The sequence below is a fragment of the Sorghum bicolor genome, chromosome 3, assembly GCF_000003195.3.
Source record: "Sorghum bicolor cultivar BTx623 chromosome 3, Sorghum_bicolor_NCBIv3, whole genome shotgun sequence".
Classification (NCBI taxonomy): Eukaryota; Viridiplantae; Streptophyta; class Magnoliopsida; order Poales; family Poaceae; genus Sorghum; species Sorghum bicolor.
Window position 1 is genome coordinate 54,765,645 of NC_012872.2, and position 22,510 is coordinate 54,788,154.

General features: G+C 44.0%; 4 protein-coding genes across 4 annotated transcripts; 3 read left to right on the top strand and 1 right to left on the bottom strand.

Moving 5' to 3' along the window:
• LOC110433724 lies at nucleotides 12-1,251 on the top strand. The gene is made up of 2 exons (XM_021456245.1): nucleotides 12-24; nucleotides 911-1,251. Exons 1-2 carry the CDS (start codon nucleotides 12-14, stop codon nucleotides 1,249-1,251), a joined length of 354 nt encoding a protein of 117 aa, XP_021311920.1.
• Nucleotides 7,273-8,023, bottom strand: LOC8082516. Its single transcript, XM_002458081.2, has one exon. It carries the CDS (start codon nucleotides 7,945-7,947, stop codon nucleotides 7,489-7,491), a length of 459 nt encoding a protein of 152 aa, XP_002458126.1. The 5' UTR covers nucleotides 7,948-8,023; the 3' UTR covers nucleotides 7,273-7,488.
• Nucleotides 10,745-13,032, top strand: LOC8082517. The gene is made up of 6 exons (XM_021455591.1): nucleotides 10,745-10,864; nucleotides 10,923-11,050; nucleotides 11,940-12,068; nucleotides 12,182-12,263; nucleotides 12,396-12,512; nucleotides 12,683-13,032. Exons 3-6 carry the CDS (start codon nucleotides 11,950-11,952, stop codon nucleotides 12,731-12,733), a joined length of 369 nt encoding a protein of 122 aa, XP_021311266.1. The 5' UTR covers nucleotides 10,745-10,864; nucleotides 10,923-11,050; nucleotides 11,940-11,949; the 3' UTR covers nucleotides 12,734-13,032.
• Nucleotides 21,166-22,084, top strand: LOC110433311. Its single transcript, XM_021455146.1, has one exon. It carries the CDS (start codon nucleotides 21,363-21,365, stop codon nucleotides 21,804-21,806), a length of 444 nt encoding a protein of 147 aa, XP_021310821.1. The 5' UTR covers nucleotides 21,166-21,362; the 3' UTR covers nucleotides 21,807-22,084.

Consider the following 22,510-nt stretch of genomic DNA (forward strand, 5'->3'; position numbering starts at 1 on the left):
TAGTCGAATATATGGGCAATGCGGGTACTGACTCCTGGCCCATATATCTGATAGCAACCCCATAGAACTTAATGACAGGCCAGTCGAATGTCTCAGCCCTTGAGTGTCATAGTTCCCCTATAACTTTAGATACTATGGCTACCAATTAAGCTTCTTCTCAGGTAAAGAGGTCTTGAGCAATGAAGTTTGGTGCCTTCCAGTGTTGAGGGTTTATGAATATTCTACTCAAGTGCAGAGGCTCCATCTTGGGTACCGAGAAGTTTTATTTGGGTGGTAACGCCATATGCCTAGAAACTTAGGTTCTAGGGCATTAAAACACCTTGCTCGGGTGGTGACACTATGCTCTTTAAAACATTCTAATGTTTCGTAAAAGCTCTAGTTGATGCATGCCATTGAGTCCTATTCAATGAAAGGATTGACAAGATTGGGTAGCCTGTTTCCTGCCTCGGCTTCTTGACCATCGCCGTCGTTGATGTCAATGGGAGCATCAGCGCGATAGCCGAACACACTACTACAGAAATGAACTTCCGTGACGTTGCTACTGTTTACTCCGTGGCGGACATTTTTTTTACCCGCTGCTGTAAATCGTGCGATTTACCGCAACGGACACTTTTAATTAACCGCGACGGACACTTTTGCCCGCTGTGGTAAATCGATTTACCGCAGCGGGTATCTTAATACGTCCGCCGTGAAAAATATACCCACGGTAAATCAATTTACCGCAGCGGACATCTTAATACGTCCGCTATAGAAAATATATATTTTCCGTGATGGACATATTAAGATGCCCGCTTCGGTAAATCGATTTACCGTAGTGGGCAACCTATCATGCCCATCACAGTAAATTTTGAAGCCCAAATATATAAGGTCTCTACCTGCTGCTCCTGCTAGCGGTGATTATTCAATTTAGTGCCTCACAGCCTGCTGCTGGCGGTGGTGGTGGCGGCCCCGCTGTTCTTAGGCGACGGCGGTGAGGCACTGACGGAGGCCGTGGCGGAGCTGCTGAGCCCCGTGGGTCTGCTCCTCCTCTCCGTCTTCGACAGGTCCCCCGACGCCGTCCACCGTGTGGGAGGCTCCCCCGTCGGCGTCTCCTTCATGCTCCTCCTCATCCTCGCCTTGCTCTACTACCACTCCTCGCTCTGCCCACCTCCTCGGGCGGCGCGGACGGAGCACGGCGGCGCGGATGGAGCTCGAATCCACGACGGAGAAGGCGCCAAGACGTGGATCCCCCTTTGTGTCGACATGAGGTAGGCCGCTCCTCCTCCTCTTCCTCCCGTGTTCCTATCTTTTTTCACTCATCTCACTGTTCTTCCTTCTCTCTTTCCAGATCCGGTGAAGGAGCCGCCACGAGCCAAATTTGAGAAGGTGGATTTGAGTAGATCCATGGACGACGACCGCGACAACCCTGGACCAGCGGCGCTAGGGTTTCCCTGGCGGCGGCAACAGCCTGGATGGGCTCCAGGGCCCCTGGATGGGCTCGACGGGCCTGTCCAGGTTTTTTTGTTTTTTTAAATCGTTAACCGCGACGGGCAACATAAGGTGCCCGCTGCGGTTAATGGGATTAACCACAGCGGACACCTTATGTTGCCCGCTGCGGTAAATCCATTTTTCGCAGCGGGCACAAGCGCCCGCCATGGTGAGGCCACAATTAACCGTGACCTTTCATTCGTGGCGGACGCCAATGCCCACTGCAGTAAACGTAAAGTGCCCGTCACAGTTAAACAGTTGTGTAGTAGTGATAGCTCCTTAGTGTTCTCACGTAGATCGTCTTCGTCGTCATCTCCGGCCAACCCACATAGTCGTCTCTCTTCGTTGGCATCAACCTCAACCGTGTCCTCTTCGTAGCCCGACATTGTCACAGCACGACGTCCTGGTCCCTCCACAACTATGCAAGAATAGGGGAAGAACAGAGGAAGAACAAGTTAGTACGGATGAGGAGGAAGAACCAGTTAGTACAGATCTAGGGTTAGGGAAGCAGGTTAGGGTTAGGGTTAGGGTTTGCTTACCTTCCCAGTTGGAGCACTAGAAATGTCAGCGACGTCGACAACCCTGGTTCCTCAACGACAACCCTGGTTCCTCAACGGAGTCGAATCCGGAGCACCAGAGAAGCCGGTATGTTCTGGTGAGGTCGACGGAGCAGACGAGGATGACAACGAGAGGACGATGCTACATCAATGTTGTGAGATCAAGAAGCATGGTGTACTACGCCGTGCCGTCTGCCAGTGCCGGTCACCGGTGGTGATCCACCGGAAGGGGAGAAGAAGAGAGAGTGGAGAGTCTGGAGTCTAGCGTAGTCGCTATTGATGAAAACGGATCGGATCGGAGCGGATAATGACTTCCCCATATCCTAATCCTTTTTGTTTGATTGGATTCGGAGCGGATCGGATATCATGTGGATTCGGATGCGAATACGGATTTTTCAGGATGTCGGAAATGGTACGGATTCGGGCCGGTGTCGGAGCGGAAGCGGACTTTTTTAAGTCGGATAATACATGCTTCAATATTGTTTTTTGTGATGAAAAACAATTCATTAACCAAAGTCATAAAACGACAGTACAACTCGAAATAATTACCATCAATCCACAACTTAAATTTAGGAGATCATAAAATTAATATAAGTCCTCAGTTTGGATTTAAGAGTATAAAAAAGCATGTAAAGTAAAAGAAATAAATATTCTTAACTAAGCAAAACATCGGCTTCACTCTTTATCGTGTATTAATCCTCCATTTTGGTAGATGATAATTATTTTGTTGCCTGCAATTTCAATGTACAGACTTAAAATATGCAATAAAGACATAAAGTGGTGCTAGGAGGCACAGGCTTGCATATACATAAAAATTTAGAAGAAAAATTAAAAGCTTTACCTCAAACTATCTTATTACTGCTAGCGCTAGGAGGTTTAGCAATTCTTATTCCTCAATTCCACGTCTTCATCATCGCTAGACATTTGTTTCTCCTGTGAATTTTGGTAGATAGCAAATTTTCACAAGAGTAACCAACAAAAGTGTTTTCAAATTCCTCCCAATATATGTAAAACTACCATACCTGATCCTCAAGATCCTCGAGTGTCAAATTAGCAATAAGAGTCTGTGCAACCTCTAGATCGTTAAGGATGGATGCAACCCCTTTGTTATGATCTGCAAATTATGAAGAAATATATTTTATTGGATAGCCAAAATTCTGTCATAATTCAACAGCCTTAATAAAGAGTAAAGAATGAGAAGACAGTGATCACCTCTTCTAGATGCTGCTACCCAGTCTTTGGCGCAGACCAATGCTTCGACCATCTCAGGTTCAAGGCGACTGCAGAATGGATCAATGACACGTCCCCCAGCACTAAAAGCAGACTCCGAAGCAACAGTGGATGCTTGGATAGCTAAGACATCACGAGCAAGTACAGCTAGAATTGGATATACCTCTTGATGTGTCTTCCACCATGATAAGATCTCAAATTTATCATAACAAGCTTTAGGAACCTTTATTGGTGGCTCTGCCATGTATTTGTCCAAGTCACTTGCCTCGCCTTCATCAGCCCCACAGTGTGTGTCATACAGGTAGTTCTGAAAATCATCATCATCATCTTCTTCTTCTTCCATAAAGCTACGGTTTTCAGCATTGGCATTAGAGTTTGGTCCAACAGGGCTTTGTGAGGAAGAAGCATATTCTTGATACATTTGCTTGACAACAGCAATGAACTCCTCTACTTTACCATAGTACAATACTGGGCCATAAATCTTTCTCATGTAAAACTCTATTGCCTTTCGCTTGTACCTTGGGTCAAGAAAGAAAGCCACAGCAAGGGCTACATTTGACTTGTTCCAGTACTTTTCAAATTTAGTGTTCATAGACTTTGCCATTTCTCTAACTGTACCATTTGGACTAGCACACCACTCTGAAATTAAAGCCTTAATTTCACAAAAGCTTTGGTAAAACAGATTTGCTGTTGGATATGCAGTACCTGACAATAATTCGGTGATATCATTGAACCTTTTCAAGCATTTACAAAGTGTTTGTGCCTGATCCCATTCTTCATCAGACACCTTTACCCCTTCATACCTTTTTTTGTCAGTTTCATGAAGCATATCAAAAGCATCTCTATAATATATGGCGTCCTTCAACAAATGATAAGTTGAATTCCATCTTGTTTGAACATCCAGTGACAGACCCCTAGTTGTGTTCAATCCACATTCTGTTGCACACTTAATAAAATCCTCCCACTGTAAAGGAGAGCACTTCACAGCCAGTACAAATGTCCGAATACCCCAAATTGCATTTCCAATATGCTTCAAACCATCTCTGGTGACCAAATTCAGTATGTGATTTGCACATCTCACATGAAAGAACAAACCATCACAAACTAGAGGAGACTTCTTTCCAAGTACTTTAATCACATCCTTCACAGCAACTTCATTTGAAGCGGCATTATCCAAGGTAAGAGAGAACATTTTCTTTTCAATAAACCATTTGAAAACACTTTCAGTGAATGCTTGAGACAAGTTAGCACCAGTATGCCTCCCTTCTACATGCATGAATTTGATAATCCTTTTCTGAATATTCCAATTATCATCTACCCAGTGTACAGTAACACACATATATCCTTTGTTTTGATTTGATGTCCACATGTCCATTGTTGCACTAAAGCGACAATTAACAGTTTTAAAATAAAGCTTTTTCTGTTCTTCCACAAATATGCCCATTAGTTCCTTCCTAACAGTGACGCGACTCTTGATAGGAAAACTTGGACGCAATGACTTGATGAAGTCAACAAAATATTCATGTTCAACAATATTGAAAGGGTACTCATGCATGATTATTGCCAAATAAAATTTTCTCAATGAGGCCTCTGGATCATACCTGTAAGTTTCCACAGAACTGATACATGAACCATTCTTCTCAAGTTTAATCAATGTCTGACCTCCCACTTTGGAATGCTGCGACTTAATGTGTGACAAATAGACAGATGTACCATTTCTGCTATTAAGCTGACTTTCATAAGAGCAGTAGTTGCACTTGGCCCACACTTGCTCGACCATCTTGCCATCCACCTTAACTAGCTTCTTATACTTAGTGAAGTGATCCCATGCTGCTGATGTGGTCTTCTTCTGTTTCTTTGCGTCACCACCATCTTCTGTCTCGTCTTCTCTATCTCTTTTACTGTTCGTCTCAAGATCAATAACCTCTGTATGATTAGCTTGAGTATTGTTGCCAGCAGCTGGTGTTGCCTGAATTATAGGCAAAACTGGGGAAGATGAAGCCACACTTTGGCTCCCTGCTACTATTGTACTTGCATCTCCATCCTTAGACGCCATTTATATATATATATATATATATATATATATATATATATATATATATATATATATATATATATATATATATATATATATATATATATATATATATATATATATATATATATACACACACTACTGCGCTTCAGCACTTGTAAGTTGTATCAGGTACATCACCGGCGTTTTAAAAAAATACTACAATATACGTATTCACCAACTAGTCTACGAACATCATTCACATGACAGAATAATTCGTACGTGCATGCATACGAAGATCAAGATGGGATCGAAGTGCTAGATCATTCGTATTCACTAATAAAATACTTCTTGTGCTAGATGTCTAAAACACGACTGATGAGTAATATAGCTAATCACGGGGTAGATCACAGATCAAGGTAATACAAAAATACAGAATACTACCGGACGGAGTGGAGCTTGCGAGCTGTGATACGAGGATGCGAGCGGAACTTGCACCGACAAGGCAAGGGCGCAGATGCGCCAATGGCGGTGCGTGGGCGTGGTTGCCCGGCCGGCCGCCGGCGTGACTTGTGACTTCGTGATCGTGAGGCTTCAAGCACAGCACAGGAGGCAGAACGACTGCGTCCCTCTTAATGATAGCCACCAATCAAGCGATAGTGAAATAGGCAATCAGCCAATCATAGGATTACCATTCCATCTTTGGCTACATATTGCCACTTTAGGCTCTTTGGGCTCCTTAAAATATTCGGATTATCCTATTATAAGTGTCGGATAATCCACGTTTAATTATCGGATAATCCATATCCGACGGATATCGCTAATCCCATATCCTATACCGTATCCGCATACAATCGAATTCGGATTATCCGTATCCGCTCGGATATTAGAAATACTTTTCCATACCCTTAAAATTCAGATTCGGAGCGGATCGGAGCGGAGGATTATCCGTACCACTTTCATCCCTAGTAGTCGCAACAAAGAGGAGAGAGCGAGCCAGAGCCGCGGCTGGTGGGGAGGAAATGAATTAGGTTTAGGGTTGGGAGGGGGACGCCGGGTGTCGTGGCTTATATATGGTGGAATCGCAAGATGGAAATGAACGGTCGGATGGAAAGGGGATGGGAGATTAACGACCAGGAGCTGAGGAGCTGTGCCGCTGCCGTGTCGGCCTGTTAAGGCATGCCGTGCCTAGGCCGACACTGTGGACCAACTTTTAGGCCCAGGCACGGCACTACGGCCGGGCTAGGCCAGGCACGAGCACGATGCTAGGCATGTCGTGCCTAGGCCGGGCCGTGCTTGGGTCGTGCTTCGCCGTGCCATGCTCGGGTCGGCCCATTGTGTTTGGGCCAAATGGGAAACTATAGCATGCATGCCTGCGAGTTTAAATGGATGCCTGACCTGACCACAAGTCCACACAGTTTGCCTGGGGATGAGTTCAGATGGAATGTTTGACCACAGCTACTTGATCCATGACATTACTCCCAAACGTTGGATTTGCCATGCCTGGTTTGGCTCAGGGGCCCAACCAAAACAGCCTCATATTGTGCAGGCAGGCAGGAAACTACACGTGCATATTTGGTCACAAGGTGGAATGATGGACTGTAGAATTAATCCCTTAGGGCACTCCCAATGCTAGAAACTACATATAGTTTCTATACATATTAATTTCTATAGACACTATGTATAGAAACTATGCTTCCAATGGGGATAGTTTCTATACAATAATTTGTTATTCAATTATATTCATTCTCTCTCCATTCTCAACCAATCATATCACTTTATGTCTTGGATTTCGCGTAGACGTGGTTTCTAAGTTAGACCCAGTTTCTATGATTTTTGCTCTCTCTTCAATAACTACATTGCCACATCAGCAAAATGCTTAGGTGACATCATAATTAATGTCTATAGAAACTATGGTGATTTCTGCATTGGGAGTGCCTTATGATGATTAGTGGTACGCCCTTAATTTATCACACACAAAATTATTTCCAACAAACAACGAGGGACAGCAAACTCGCTTTAAGTTCATTCATTGGATAAATTCAGGTGATTTCCTTGTACATTTTAGTTTTTACTGAGCGATTTACTGCAAATCCAAACGACATCCATTCGTTAAGTTCAGAACGCAACAAGCAACCATCACAACTCCATATGCGAGTCGAAGGAGCACGGAGAGATGGCAGCCATTAACGCCGATGATCGGGAGCGGAGCGGCTACACCTACACGTGCTTAGCCTTAGCCAGCCTAGCCTTGCTGGGTGCCGTCGCGGCCTCGTCGACGTCGCGCGCCGAGCGGCACAACAGCGCTCCCGCCGCCTTGCCGCCGGCGCCGCTGCGGGGCGAGGGCGCCGCCGGGAGCAGCCGGCCGGAGCTGTCGTAGTGGATGGCGCCTGGGAAGTCCAGCGGCTTGCACCGCTCCCCCATCAGAACGGCCCGGCGCCACAGGCCGCCGCCGCCTTCTTCCTCTTCCCTGCCGCCCTCCTCCTCGCCGGCGCCGTCGCTGGCCTCCTTCTGATGGTGATCGTCGTCGGTCGGCACGAGCTGGCTGAAGTCCCGGCGCGGCCGCCGTGCGCGTTGGAGGAGGCGGCGCGCCGTGCGCGGGAGGCGTCGCGTCGCGCGCGAGACGCGGCGTGCGCAGGCGGCCGCGGCGCTGGACACCTTGCTGAGGAGACTCTCCATGGACGACGGCGCGTGCGGTGCGGTGGACGGTGACGTACGGTGGTGTGGGAACTCGCCCCCGCGCACACGAGGCAGAGATGATCGATCGGGACGGGCGATTGGAAATTTGTATATTGGTGTTATCTTATTTATATATCGATAATAAAAAAAGTAGTAGGCATGGAATTAATTGGATGTCCCATAGGAAAATGAGAATCTAAAATCTTGACATTATATAAATGACCAGTATTATTTAATAAGTTCATACTTAATAATTAATGTTGTAGATAGACTAGCAGATAGATCCTGATAAAGGCCTGCATAAAAGATAAAAGGCATGCAGAAAATAAAAGATAAAAAGAAGGCCTGCAAAAAACACGAGCCAGCAAACACAATGCTAGCTAGCTGCAACATATTTATACTGGGAAGGGATCTCATATATATATCCAATAAATTGATACTCAAAATGACGTATACTATACCCGTATAATTGCCTTCAGATAGCATCTCAATTTGTTACTATTATTTTAAGTACTATCTCAAATATTGTTAGTGCTATTTGGTTGTGTCAATACTCTAAGGCTATAGTCCGTCGCAAAAAAAAAATGCTCTAAGGCTATGTCTTTGATAGTCTCTCTTCTATTGTGTCATTTCAAAAAAAAAAAAGTCAAGTCGGTAGCTTATAGATCCATGAAAGATGAAACCTTTATGATCTTAGGGCGTCTCCAACAAGCTATCAAATAGCTACCTGATATTATTTTTTAGATGGCGAGGAAGAGAAAGAATGTAAAAAATGAAGTTGCTAGTGACGAGTGAATAGATAGAATTATATAGCTTTTGATAACATCTCTTTCTATATCTCTTTTCTTCAGAACTCCATCACATATTCATGTCAGCTGGCGATTTTGCACATCTCGGTGGTACTATTTTTAGTTCCATCACGTATTCATGTCAGCTGGCAATTTTGCTAGTACTGTGGACGCTCTTAGTGGGGTGTTTTACTCTCATTTAAAACTATGACACATCGGTAATTTTGCTTGGTTGCCATGTTGTTTGAGGGAAGAGAAAAATAGAGTTTCATTAAGATGAAACTCATCTATCACGTTTATCAGCACAATAAAATGCAAAGAAACATAAACCGAGATCAATTTGTTTCATTTTGAGGATCTTCTTCACGAGATAAGCAAAGAATTATATGCAATTGCAAGGCTCTATGTTTCATATGCCACAATTGATCATAAGAGCATATCACAATTAAATGATGTAGCTAGCCTATATGAAACTGTGTGCTGAGATAGATTATTTCATCACTTGTAAAACTGATTCAGCAGTCTTGATAACTTTTTTTTACATTAATAGTCTTGGCAACTGACTATCTGTGCATTGAAATTCTGCACAAAAATATATAAGTCCATAATGATTAACAAAAATGAGTCCATAAATATTCAAAATAAACACCATAAGATAGAGCATGGTTTTAGAAAACAATAGTTTCATAATTTTCCGAGGCAAACCAAATTTTAGGATCTTAATTGCATCACTTTTATTATATAAATATTTAGATAAAGTGATGAGTAATTATTTTATGATTTATTGGATATTTTTTAAAATATCTGTAGCTTGACTTATCTCCCTGAACTTTTAACTTAGTCCTTATCCTCTTATGATGCGATGTCATATAAAAAACCATCATCCAAAATCATCTAAGATAAATAAAGGCCATGTTTGGTTCGCTTTGCTAAACTTTAGCCAACTAAAATTATTTTAGCTACTCTTGAGTGACTAATAAAACTAAACTATTTTAGCTCTTTTTTTAGTGTGTCTGGAAGTTTAGCTACTAATAAATTGACTAAAGTTTAGCTAGCTAAAATTCAATAAGTGAACCAAATAGGGCAAAAAATAAACAGTTTTAGAAGTTGATGGAAGTAAAAAAAACTAACATTTATAGTTCAAGAAGAAAATTGGACTTTTGTCCTCAAGGGCTCCACATTCGTCCATCTACTTATAAATAGGCCTGCACCATGTCCAATTCACACTGAAAAAGGAGCCGAGCTGGCCGGCGAGTGGTGGTAGGGGCAAGGTCTTCCCTCTCTCTGCCCCACGTCTAAAACCCTGCTTCTTCTGCATCTGCCTCGACTCCTGCAGCTGCCATCCGCAGCTCCTTCACCAGTTGCGGCGATTGTCGTCCAAGGTGTCCCATGCATCTCTCCGTCGTGCGTACATACTAGTGCAAACATAATTAGAAAAGAATGCCCATTTAAAAGTTTAGCCACTCAAAAAAAAGTGTTTTGATTTTTTTTGTTTTACGTCAGACTAGGGCCTTCTTTAGTTTTAATTTTTTTTTTTGCAAAAATTGACACTGTAGCACTTTCGTTTATATTTGACAAATATTATCCAATCATAGACTAATTTAGACTTAAAAGATTCGTCTCTTAAATTACAAATAACTGTGCAATTAATTATTTTTTATTTATATTTAATGTAAAAATTTGATGTGATGAGGAATGTGAAAAATTTTGTAATTTTTTTTAGCTAAGGCCTTGTTTAGTTCCCAGAAAATTTTGCAAAATTTCTCACATTTCCCGTCACATCGAATCTTTAGACGCATGTATAGAGTATTAAATATATACGAAAATAAAAACTAATTGCACAGTTTGGTCGAAATTGACGAGACGAATCTTTTGAGCCTAGTTAGTACATGATTGGACAATATTTGTCAAATACAAACGAAAGTGCTACAGTATCGATTTTTCAAATTTTTTTGAACTAAACAAGGCCTAAACAAGACGTAGCTGGGCCTCGGGCATGCCTGTGGCTGGGGCAGCATCGTGTGTGTGAGACTCGGAATTGCGCGCACGGATCGGGGGTCGCGCGCTACGCCCCTTGCGCGACCGCGGGCTATCCCCGCCCCCTCCATCTTCCTCGCAGCGCCGCTCAGGCTCGGTCCGGCGGTCCCTTAGCGCAGATCTTCTGCTCCTTCCCCCACTCGCGCTCAGGCTCGGTCCCTCAGCGACGGAGGGACAGTCCCAGGCTCGGCGGCGGCGTCGGCGGCTCCCCCTCCCGCCTCTCGCCAGTCGCCTCGCGCCCTCGCCTCCGTCCTGCGCGCACCGGCCGTCGACCCTGCGTACGCACCTCCGTCTCCCCTCCCGCCTCTGCTGTACCGTGTGAGCCGGCCAGCTGCCCGGGGTGGCTGGGCCTTGGCTCCGCCGGTGTGCACGGAAGGTGTTTGTTGAAATTGCCCAGAGAAATGTGCTTGCAGCTTTTACCGTTTGTCCCGTTCCATCTGTGCTTTAGAGCTGGATCACGGATCACCTCGCCTGATGTGTTCAGTAAAAAATGACTCTGTTCCGAGTCCAGTGAGTATACTGAATATTTAGCTATTGACAGCCACCGTGATCTCTCAGACATATTGCTATGACAGCACAATTTACATTTGATGTGGGATGCATAGTTTAGTACGTTTATTATTTGATAAAATTCTTCTTGTTGGTTATAAGATAAGAGAACAGACAATTTTTAAAATTGGAATTCTATCCTTCACGAGGTTCTGCAGATTGATTTAGTTTGACAGAGCTTCTCTGGGGCTCATCACCAGTTGAATGTGTATGCCGCTGTTGGTTTTGTAGCAAAATTCTTAGCGAAAATCAATGTAACATGTAGGAACATGAAACTTTGTAAAGTCCCCTGTAAGTATCCGTTCTCTTGGCTATGTGTTACTTTGGTTTTTTTTTTTTTTTTGGGTATGCCTATTTAGTATTTTGTGACCTTCCCAAGAAACTATGCTCAGATTGTTACTAGCCAAGCTTTTTTGCGGTGCAAATGTTTTGCCTTCCTTCAGTTTGATTTCATGTTATTGGGATTCAGTGCAGTAGTTTAATACATAACCTTTTTCTGATTTGTTGCAATGATTTCAAGTACTATTAAACTACACGCAGTTTCTTATCACCTGACTATTCTTTAGTGCCAAGTTTGTGTCTAACTGATGTTCTTTTCCCCCTAAAATCAACATTCAGGTGTAGTAAGATGGATATCCTTTATCAGTGTAAGGAGGTTTTGAAGATCCAGAAGTTTCGGCGTATGGTGTCGTATGCTGGATTCTACTGCTTCACTGCCCTCATTACTTATGCTTACACAAGCAATACGTATGTGGCCACTGAACCAGAATTATCTCTTTTATTACAGGTCCATAACTTCATTACTTGTTCAGTTGTTCATGTTCTCACCTGCCAATACTCTTCGATTGGGATTTTTGCAGGACAAGGGCTGGGATCTCAAGGGCTGACCAGTATTATGCTTCCTACCCTGCTGGTACTGAGCTACTGACTGACACTGCAAAGGTGTGGAAACTGAATATACGATATTTTTTTTAATAAATACATGTGGAGGAGCTTTTGTTACTGTCAATGATATGCAGATTTAAAGTTGCTATTTGTTTATTTCCTTTGCCAACTTCATTTGGTGGTTTGCAGCTTTACAAGGCTGCATTAGGCAATTGTTTTGAAATAGACGAATGGGGCCCAATAGAGTTCTCCATCATGGCGAAGCATTTTGACCGGCAAGGGAAACCACCATATGCCTACCATGCAGTAAGGACATTACACGCTTGTCTATCATTCACTGCTGGCTACACATGCTTACCACTCAGAAATTCATATTTTGTCAGAAGAAAACACCCAATTTCATATGTTCTTGTTCTGGATATATTCTTGCTGCCTGATATGCGAGTTTGATGTATGCTTTCTCTTTTTTTTTTCAGCAATATCTGGCGCACCTCCTCTCCCATGGGCAGCTCGACGGAAGCGGTTAAATGCAGGATGTGTTGTTCATAGCATGCATCAATGCGATTAGAATGCCACTAGATCTTGTACAAAAATGTTGCCTTGCTAGAACACTGAGGCCAGACTGTATCAGACTAGAGATTGCAGAACTGGCATCAGAAACAGGTTCTGAATTTTCGGCCATCAGCTGGTACGATATCGGTGCCGAATTTGTAGGTTCGCGCAACAATTTCTGAAAAAACATGACATTGTCCTGTTGGAGCATTTACGGTGTCCTTTTATTGTTGAATAATAAAACTCTGAATGTTAGGGCATGCATTAATTCGTCCGTTCTTGTGTGAAGAAATAGCCTTTCGCACCCGTACTGATAATTTGGTGTTGCAAAGACTGTTCTTGGAGGTGTACCGTAGATCTCTAACAGACCAACTGGTTCTCCGGTTTGGCTTCTCAAACTTTTTTGAGCCTATATCAAATACAAATATGACCTACGATTTAGCATGTTTTTTGTATTTCTTTCCTCAAAATTGAATTAGCATGGTAGAGCATCTCCAATTGCCATCCTTGATTATTTGGCAAAACAAGAAATTTTAGTCTCCAACAGATTGGCAAATGAGGTTGGCAATTTTAGCCACTTGCTATGTGCGGCCTCCGCACGCGCATATATGCGCGCGTATCCCCGCGTATCGGCCTCCCGCGCGCCGCAGCGAATTGACGCGCTGCACCAAAGTTCGTCTGTTTCCTGCGTGATGCCTGCTTGCTATAGGTTCGGGTGTCAGATTGGATGCTGCCGGCCACCAACAGGTGCAACCGTGCAGGTGTCAGTTGAATTGACGTGCATGCTGCAGACTCCTTGTCGTCCATCATATTTAAATATAAATTGATTTATTTAAATCACAATGGCACAATGAAAAGGTTCTCTGAAACATGTAAACAAAAGGTTCTTTAAATTACAGTTGAAAGCTATATAAATCTGCACGATGGTCGGGTTGCGACGAGTCTCGCGTCGCCAGGCAGGAAGAGTGTTGCGGTTGAAAAACATTGACAGTTGAAAACAGTTGCATCCGATCATGTTGTGGGTCTATTTTTTTAATTTTACCAAATCCAAATAGCAAACTATTGGCCTTGTTTAGTTCCCAAAAAATTTTGCAAAATTTTTCAGATTTCCCGTCATATCGAATCTTTAGACACATGCATGAAGTATTAAATATAGACAAAAATAAAAACTAATTGCACAGTTTGGTCGAAATTGACAAGACAAATCTTTTGAGTCTAGTTAGTCCATGATTGGACAATATTTGTCAAATACAAACGAAAAAGCTACAGTGTCGATTTTGCAAAATATTTTGGAACTAAACAAGGCCTTGTCATATATTTTAGGGAGTTGTTAAATCATAAGATTTGTCAAGTGAATTTTAACAAACTCTTGGAGATGCTTTGTACAGCTATCGACCAATGTCTTGCATTGTTTTGCAGAAAAAGGTTGAAAGAATTAATTACACAAGCAACACATGCACGCAAGGATCGGCCGGGTCAAGAATGCAGCCATGCAAACACATGCATGGCATCCTATAAACATCATCAGTGCTGCTCAGTAGCCAGGTAGGCGTATCATGCTTCCTTGGCTGCCATGACGGTTGACAGCGTCGTCGACGGCGTCCGACGAGCGGCAGAACAGCGCGCCCGCCGCCTTCCTGTGGCTGCCGCAGCGGGGCGACTGGACCCGCCGGCCGAAGCTGTCGTAGTGGATGGCGCCGGGAAAGTCGAGTGGCTCGCAGCGCTGCCCCATCAGGATCGCCCGGCGCCACAGGGCAACTTGTCCTTGGCCATCCTCCTCGCGACGATGGCCGCCGGTGCCAGCGGCGGCGGCGTCGTTGCCACCACCGTCAGCTAGCACGAGCTGCCTTCCGAGGCAGACACTGCTGCTGCCGCTCCGCTGGAGCTGGAGGAGCCCTCGCGCGCGGAGGAGACGGCGCCTGAGGCGGCGCGCGCAGGCGGCCACGGCGCTCGACGCTTTGCTCACCAGGCTGGCCATGGTTCGCCTTCGTGGATCGTCGTCGTAGTCGTAGCCAGTCGTGTAACGGGAAGTGTAGCGAGAAATATCTAGGAGTATGTATACTTGTAGTTTCTTTGGGAGGTTCTCGTCTGCTGGATATGGACTACGGGCCGGATACGAACTCAATCAATTCTTTCCTGCAAAAATGTATCCAAATTCCAATATTTCTGCACAGCGGATGCTCTCTCTCTCTCTGTTTTAATGCAGTTGATGAATTGAAATTTGCAAAAGATTTGGTATCTAGCCGTACGCGGAAGAAACTTCTCGTGATATACGGCATATAGGATACAAATTGGCACCAACAAAATGTTGGGCGTAGTAGTATCTCAGCGACTTCTCAAAAAGAAAAAAAAAAGTAGTATCTCAGCTGGCTGTTGTGGAACGCATTTGTACTCACTCTATCCACAAAATAATACAATTCTCACGTTTAAGAAAATCAAACAGTTTAAATTTTGATTAAAATTATTTTAAAAAGTATTAACATCCATGATCTTACTAGAATATGTTTTTATAGTAAATTTATTAAGAGATATAAATACAAATATGATTTATTAAAAACTGATCAAAGTTGAACTTGGACCGGCACGTTTTTCATAAGAGCAGAGCTAATGGATATATTCGCCGACTCCAAGAAGCTCCAGGTCACCCGAGCTACCAAGCAGTGGTGGCGGATTTCGTCGATCTTTAATGCTTAGCTGCAATGTAGAAGAACTAGTGATTTGCGTGCGCCCATGTGCGCGAGTCATGACGGTAGCTCTATATGGGAAGTGGAATAACGTTGACAAATAATGAAGATGACACACAAGATTTTCATACACTACATATGTATTACATGAGGCATATATAAAAGGTATCCAGTAACCTACATGAAACAGTCTCGCCCAGGGACAGTGGATGACCAAATACGTAGTACATAATTTTATAACAAAGCAGTCTTAGAACACTAAGGAGGTGGTCTCGTTTTTTTGTTGCATCACAAAGGCTCGACATCCGCACATAGCAAAATTCATAGCAACAGATAATTAGACATAGCTCTTAAGAAAAGTGGCATCAGCTTTTGAGGTTCCTTTGATCTCTAGGGCCACTAATGAAGTTTCCAGCTTTGATATGACTGGGGACAATAGCCTCTAGCTTTGCTGTCGGTGCTTGAACACCTGTTGATGGTGACGGCATTATCTCTTTGTCAGTCATATGCTCCATTGGCTGTGTATAAGAGAAGAAGGTGGCTATGATATGTCATGGCACATGAGAATATAAAACAGCAGACTAACACTCAATTGTTTTTGTCGATGAGTAACCTATAAATTAAGCACCAAAATAGAAATAGATCACCAAGATACAAACCAAAACATCTGATTCTAAGCACACAGCTTATCCAATTTAGTGTGATTCACAAAAATCAGTCAACATGGATTCATATCGTAGAAGGAATGCAAAAACAAAATCATGAGAAATAGTTATAGAGAAAGTTACCTGGTTTCTCAGCTTGAAGCCACCGATCTGATACAACAGTCAGTGACTCAGTGTCCAAATACGTACAAAAAATCTGAATCTGCACATGTATAGAGGCTGGGATGTTATTCTCATGACCTTATCACTGTAGCCACTATAAAAGGGAGGTTACTTTTTGTTACCTCTGAGCTTGAGAACTCATCTGCTAAGGTAATAATCTTGTTATAGTAGCTCTTCATGCTATTACCAAGCTCAGCTACTGCATTATCTAAGTAGTTGATACTCTCAATGCTATGAGATGCCACATTGTACTCTTTTAGTAATCGATTGAAACCTTTACAGGCCTCATCTAAGTCTGTTGTGACATACGATGCACAACTTTGTAATAGACCGATGTGCAGACTGAGGTTGTTCAGGGAAGTTACCACCTGTGCCAAGATTGGGTAGTTGAGGTCAACTATTTGATATCCAAGCGCATTTGAAATTTTTTTAGGGAGCAGTAAATGGCAAGCGCTTCAATTGATGCTGCAGTTTTTTGAGGAACCTCGTTGAATCTGTGTGTGGATCCCTGTATGGTTACGGAAGCTTCAAAATGGCATGTGGATGTTTCTGTGGTTGTAATGATGCCTTCTGCTCCATATACCGCCTTGGTGACTGCAGCATATATAGCTTTTAGTCGGGTGACATACCTTGCTGGGACCGGAACCTACATTGGTAACGTCTATGTTAGTTTCTAATATCTGATGTAATTCATCCACAAAGGTAACAGTGTTTCAGAAATATATGGTTCCTTTATATAGGGAGACCATACCTGATGAAACGGTGAAATTCTTTTGAAACCATTCAGGTTGATAGGCTCTTCAGACTGTGCTTGAATTAGATGTATGTGCTGACCTATAATGGTATGTTTCATACAAGCATGGTTTGCATCACAACCCAAATGACCAGCAAAATCACAAAGGCATCTGTACCTATCATCCATGACATTGTTTGCAAGAGCTTGAATGGTGTCATGAATGGTGGTAGCTTGGTTCTGGAATTGCCGTAGACACCCTTGCAGCAGGTGCTGCATCTGGATGGTTTTACTCTTGCATGTTCTGAAAATTTCAAACTTTTGGTGGTAGAAGTCTCGTAATTCCACAATCACCAGGTAGCTGTAGTCAGGTGCTGTGAGGTCATAATCGACGCCTATCATACTGGCATAGGTATCCTTGAGAGCTTTGTTGCCTAAATGGACTGTCAGAGTAAGGTTTGAAGTTCGCAGTATCTAGCTGAGGAAAAGAGGTGATGCATTGATTACCTGTCTGTGTTTGCAACTGGGATGGCACCGGTAGTATCGTCAGTGGGTCAATACTAATCTTTAGATCACCCGTTGGATCAGCTGTGTGTTTAGAGCAAATAAGAGTTTTAGAGTTCAGCACAGTAATTTACAAACGGTTTGGTAGTAGCAAATCATGTCATATACTTATTTTACCTACAATCCAAGGTAGTTTAGCTAATTCATGTTTCTTTGACCATGGCACTAATTCTAGGCAAAAGCTTCTTGTCCATAGAGTCGAAGATAACAATGCCTGTCTCTGTAAGTGATGGTTGTGCAGATTGATGATGAAGTTTGGTGATTTGTATATTACATCAGAGGCAGTGATATATGTGCCTAGCTGATTTGCTATTGTGTCAGCAATTTCTTTTGAGATCCGGTGAAGTGGTGCTCTGTATGTATGTGTTGGCTTTGCGATAACAGCATACCGCCAACGTGTTTCTGAAACATTGAATGCAGATATATTTGTACCAAAAAATGTAGGTGCTAAGATGATAATTATTGAGAATGAGAATCTGTACCTCGACTATTTTCTGGTATCTCCATGACTGTTGCTAACACATGGTTAGGCATCCTGAAGTGGTATGGAGAAATAAGACAGAACTAAACAGGCGGTCAGTGTGAAGATATAAAATGAAAATCTATATGAAACTACTGCCTATACTCAACCAACACCTCAACCACTACATATGTGATATATCGTGATTTCTTAGCAACATAAAGAAGCCAAATAGGCAATGTAAAAAAAACTATTCCAGTTTTTGACACGACATGAGCCTTAACCAAGCCAACCAGATCATCAACCTTGAGTATTAATGTTTTTTAGTAAAGTCCTATAGGAATTGTAAACTAAACAAATCTGTGAAATCCTACAGAACTGTAGTGTCACAATGTGCTAAAGCCAAATTTCTCCTATCTTCCATTGAGAGACGCCAAAAGAAATAGTGTCCTTTCATTATTGTTCAGTTTTGGGAAGAATGGACATCCATTCAGATAAATAAGATATGAACAACCTATTTTCTGTTGACTGCAGTTTTTCTAGCCTTCAAACTCTAATGTGTAAATAGTATATCAACAATGACATATTAATATAGAGGTTACATCCTATTCTGTGCTATCTTCTAATTTGTATAGAGAGTCCAGGTAAGTCATTTTTACGATGTCATACATAGTACATCTGCTTAAAATGGTCCAGACCCTGAAACAAGAGTGACTAAAATATCCCAGCTACAAGCACTGTTTCCACTCAATTCCTGACTTGATATGCTCCTAGGCAAAATGCCTGATTCTAGGACTTTCAAAATTGTTGATTCTAAGACTTTCAAAAAGCAGTGAAGTGATAACTAAATTACCTAGGTAAGCCTCTGCCAGGCTCCAAACAATAACAAAAATTAATTTAGTTTCAGCTTCAATATACACCTGGAAAGCGACAAAACAAAAATAGAAAGCAAATCAATTTGTGGAGCATATTCATAGGACAATACCAAAATGGTAGCAAAACCTATAGGAATACAGGTTACTGGTTGCCTAATTGTTCTCAAATTTGAACCTCGCACAATAGAAAAGGACATACTCAAAGGATCGGATAATTCAGTGTCAAAAGCTACAGAGGCGAACATATATTGCTTTTCCTATGCAATAATAACTGTATGACCAGAGTGTAGTTAACAGCAAAAAATAGCTGATAAGAAACATCATTCGTGCTTTCAGTTCTAGACCTTCCTGAACACCAGGCAACATTTAACCCAATCATCCAATAGTTTTAATAAATTTTCCAGTGTGTTGACATACATTTAACCCAACATGCTTATACACAACACATCAGTTGACTGTGACAAGGAAAAAAATATAGCCAGTGAACGAAACATCATGCCTCAACTAATCTGGTTGTGATGGAACCATCCAACGGACATCCAACCAGACAAATCAGTTAACTGTGACAAGGAAAAAATATAGCCAGTGAACGAAACATAGATTTATGGAGCAATCTGATAGAATATGAGTGGAAGAACTGAACTGCAACAAACCAAAATTAACCTGAATTCAGTTCACAGTACCTAACCAGTAGAAGCAATCTATCCCAAGCAATAAACCTGCACCTAACTTTACTAATTTTTTAGACACCAGGTACAATCATAATGCTGCAAATCGAGCAACATCTTAAAAAATGAACTAAAATCTTAATTTCTATGGAATCCAAGCAAACAAAGCAAGCCAAACAGGTCAGCTAAACCATAAAACTTTGTCATCTTTACTAAGTAAATAAGGCAAGAAAAAAAAACTAGGACAATAAAGCAAAACAGAACCCATCAAGATGTGAGGCACGTCTACGAGGCGATCTCATCATGAGCTACCAAGATCCCCATCTGTGAGCCACATTCCATGGACATTGTCGAGAGCAGGCATCATGAGGGACATAGTGCAGCACTGCTACACACCATAGATCTACCGCACCCTTTGAAGCACATTCAACACCTACAAATCACACACAGCGAGCCACGCGGAGAGGCAAGCCATGAAGCACAACAAATAGATGGAAAAAAATGAAGAAAAATCAAGGATGACGATAAGCCAGGGCAACTCACCTCGCACAGCCGGCAGGACGAAGCCCGGACGCCGCACCCACCGACAGGACCTGCCCTCGCCCCACCGCTGCGCCGTGCTCGCACTCACCGTGAAGAAAAAGCGAGGATGACGATAAGCCAGGGCGACTCATCTCGCACAACCAACAGGACGAAGCCCGGACGCCGTGGCCACCGACAGGACCTGCCCTCGCCCTGCCGCTGCGCCGCACTCGCACTCACCGTCGGGGCCCATCTGTGCGTCACGTCGACGGGCGCCCTTCCCCTGGTCAGCCCGCACCAGTGCCGCTGCTGCGCGGCGCCGCGTGAGGCTCAGAATGGCCCGACACCCACGCCGGTGTGCCGCCGCCACGCACCACTCGCCACGGAGAAGCAAACGATGAGGCGCGACCGATGGACGGTGAAACAAAGGAAAATGGAAAATGGGGAGAATTGGGTGTCCTACCTAGCGCAGCCGTCAGGAAGAGGATTGGGAGACGAAGGAAGGCATGGGCTGCTGCCCAAGTATTGCAAGGTAGAGCACCCCACAGCCACCGGAAGACACTGAGCAATGGGCCCTTCTACGCCTGCAGCAGCATGACCCCATGGGCAGCCTAGCGTGGCTAGACACTATTCGTGCCGCGAGCATGGACGCGAGGCCGCTGGAGCCACCCAAAAAGCCTACAGAATGCCATGCTTTGGATGAGACAATGACTATTGGGCCCGTTGTGCTGCACCCAATCGTGGTTCGACAACAAATGTACATAGCCAACGGGCAGACGACAACGCACGGATGCTCTGACCAACCACAACTCTACTCCCTGGGTCAACACCATCACAACCGTCCAAGGGACATCCAACCACCTGCATTCATTTCACTGACGTGGCCTAGGCCTTCTGCCGCCGGCGCCGGTGGTTCTCTTGTCTTTAGATTAGAGTGGCAGAGCGGTAGCCACAGTGGCAGAGTCGCCGCTTGTTTCTCTCTCCTGTTTCTCTCCCACAAGTTGGATCTCATTAAACACGTGTTTATTTGAAGCATAAAATATGAGTGAAAATATATAAATTAAGATGGTGGAATATTTGTTTTAAACAAAGTTGCTTGATGCTGTGATTACATCATTTTGAGTAAAACATGCCGTTTATTTTTTGGGTTTTGTTTCTGTACCTACAGGGCTACAGTCCTACTCCAATTCGGAGCCAACGCGAGTCTTGTGATTCCCCGCCCTGCCCAAGGCCCAAACTGCTCAAGCCTCTCGTCACAGCCGCCGCGAGACATGCTCCGCCGCGCCGCCGCTACGACGGCTACGCTCAATGGCCGCGCGGCGGAGTGGTTCCGTCGCCTCACCCAAGGACCGGTGACGCTTCCGCCCGCGCATCTCGGGCGCCAGCGCCACCATCCGCAAGCCCAACTCCGACCCCCACGCGCCGTGGTGTCGGCGCCGCCGCTCCTGCCGCGTCTGTGTGGCGCGCGGGGCTACAGCTACAGGCGCATGGCGCGGCGCATCCCGATGGCGAGGCCCGACGGGTACTCCAGCTCCGACGGCGAGGCGGAGGATCCCGACGCGCGCGAGGCCGGGGAGATCACGGAGCCCGTCGGCGGCGCGGGCGCGGAGGGCGACGACGACTCGGAGGGCAGCGAGGTGGAGGGGTTCATGCTGGACTTGAGCTCCTTCCCCGGCTCCGGCGACGAGGAGGGCACAGAAGAGGGAGGGAAGTAGCGAGGCGGGATTTCGCTGTGGGAAGCTTCGCCTCGGGGGGAAGGGACGTTCGCCAGATGCTCGTAGAAATGCCGGTATAGCGCCGCGTCTAGTTACGATGATTGTGTATTTTTTTTAATTGATATTGATTTTACCAACGATTTCAACTGGTATTCGATGAAATAGCATTTCCTTTGTTTTCACTAGTGCTATCCGGTGCACCAATGCCATGTTGCGGTGCATCACATTGATGCCATGGTGACGGCTAGGGAAGCGCTGCTTTTCTCAATTGCTTTCAACACTGGAAGTGTTCCATCTGACATCTGTAGGAGTATGATGGAAGATGTATTCCAGTTGAATTCACTGCGTTTAATTGCCAGAATTCTGCGGTCCGCAGACTAGCCTGAACTATGGGCATATTTGGTTCCCCTTGCTAAATTTTAGATAGCTAAAATTATTTTAGTTATTTTTGGGTGACTAATGAAACTAAATTATTTTAGCTCCTTTTAGTCAATGTGTTTGAAACTTTAGCTACTAAAGTGACTAAAATTTAGCTAGCTAAAATTTAGTTGGTGGACCAAACAGAGCCTAAGCTTCAATGAGCTCTGTTAACAGTCGATGAGTATCTAATTTTATGCCCCCATTGTGCTCTTCGAGCTTGTTAACTGATGAATGTCAATGTGTGTACTCTAGCCCGAAAGCTTCCTATTTAAAGCTGCTTCTCC

Bases quoted from the DNA above. Each gene is read 5' to 3' on its own strand.
- LOC8082516 (XM_002458081.2), bottom strand. From the start codon at position 7,947: ATGGAGAGTCTCCTCAGCAAGGTGTCCAGCGCCGCGGCCGCCTGCGCA.
- LOC8082517 (XM_021455591.1), top strand. From the start codon at position 11,950: ATGGATATCCTTTATCAGTGTAAGGAGGTTTTGAAGATCCAGAAGTTT. The intron at 12,264-12,395 runs GTGTGGAAACTG...GGTGGTTTGCAG, and splicing joins TACTGACTGACACTGCAAAG to CTTTACAAGGCTGCATTAGG. The intron at 12,513-12,682 runs GTAAGGACATTA...TTTTTTTTTCAG, and splicing joins CACCATATGCCTACCATGCA to CAATATCTGGCGCACCTCCT.
- LOC110433311 (XM_021455146.1), top strand. From the start codon at position 21,363: ATGCTCCGCCGCGCCGCCGCTACGACGGCTACGCTCAATGGCCGCGCG.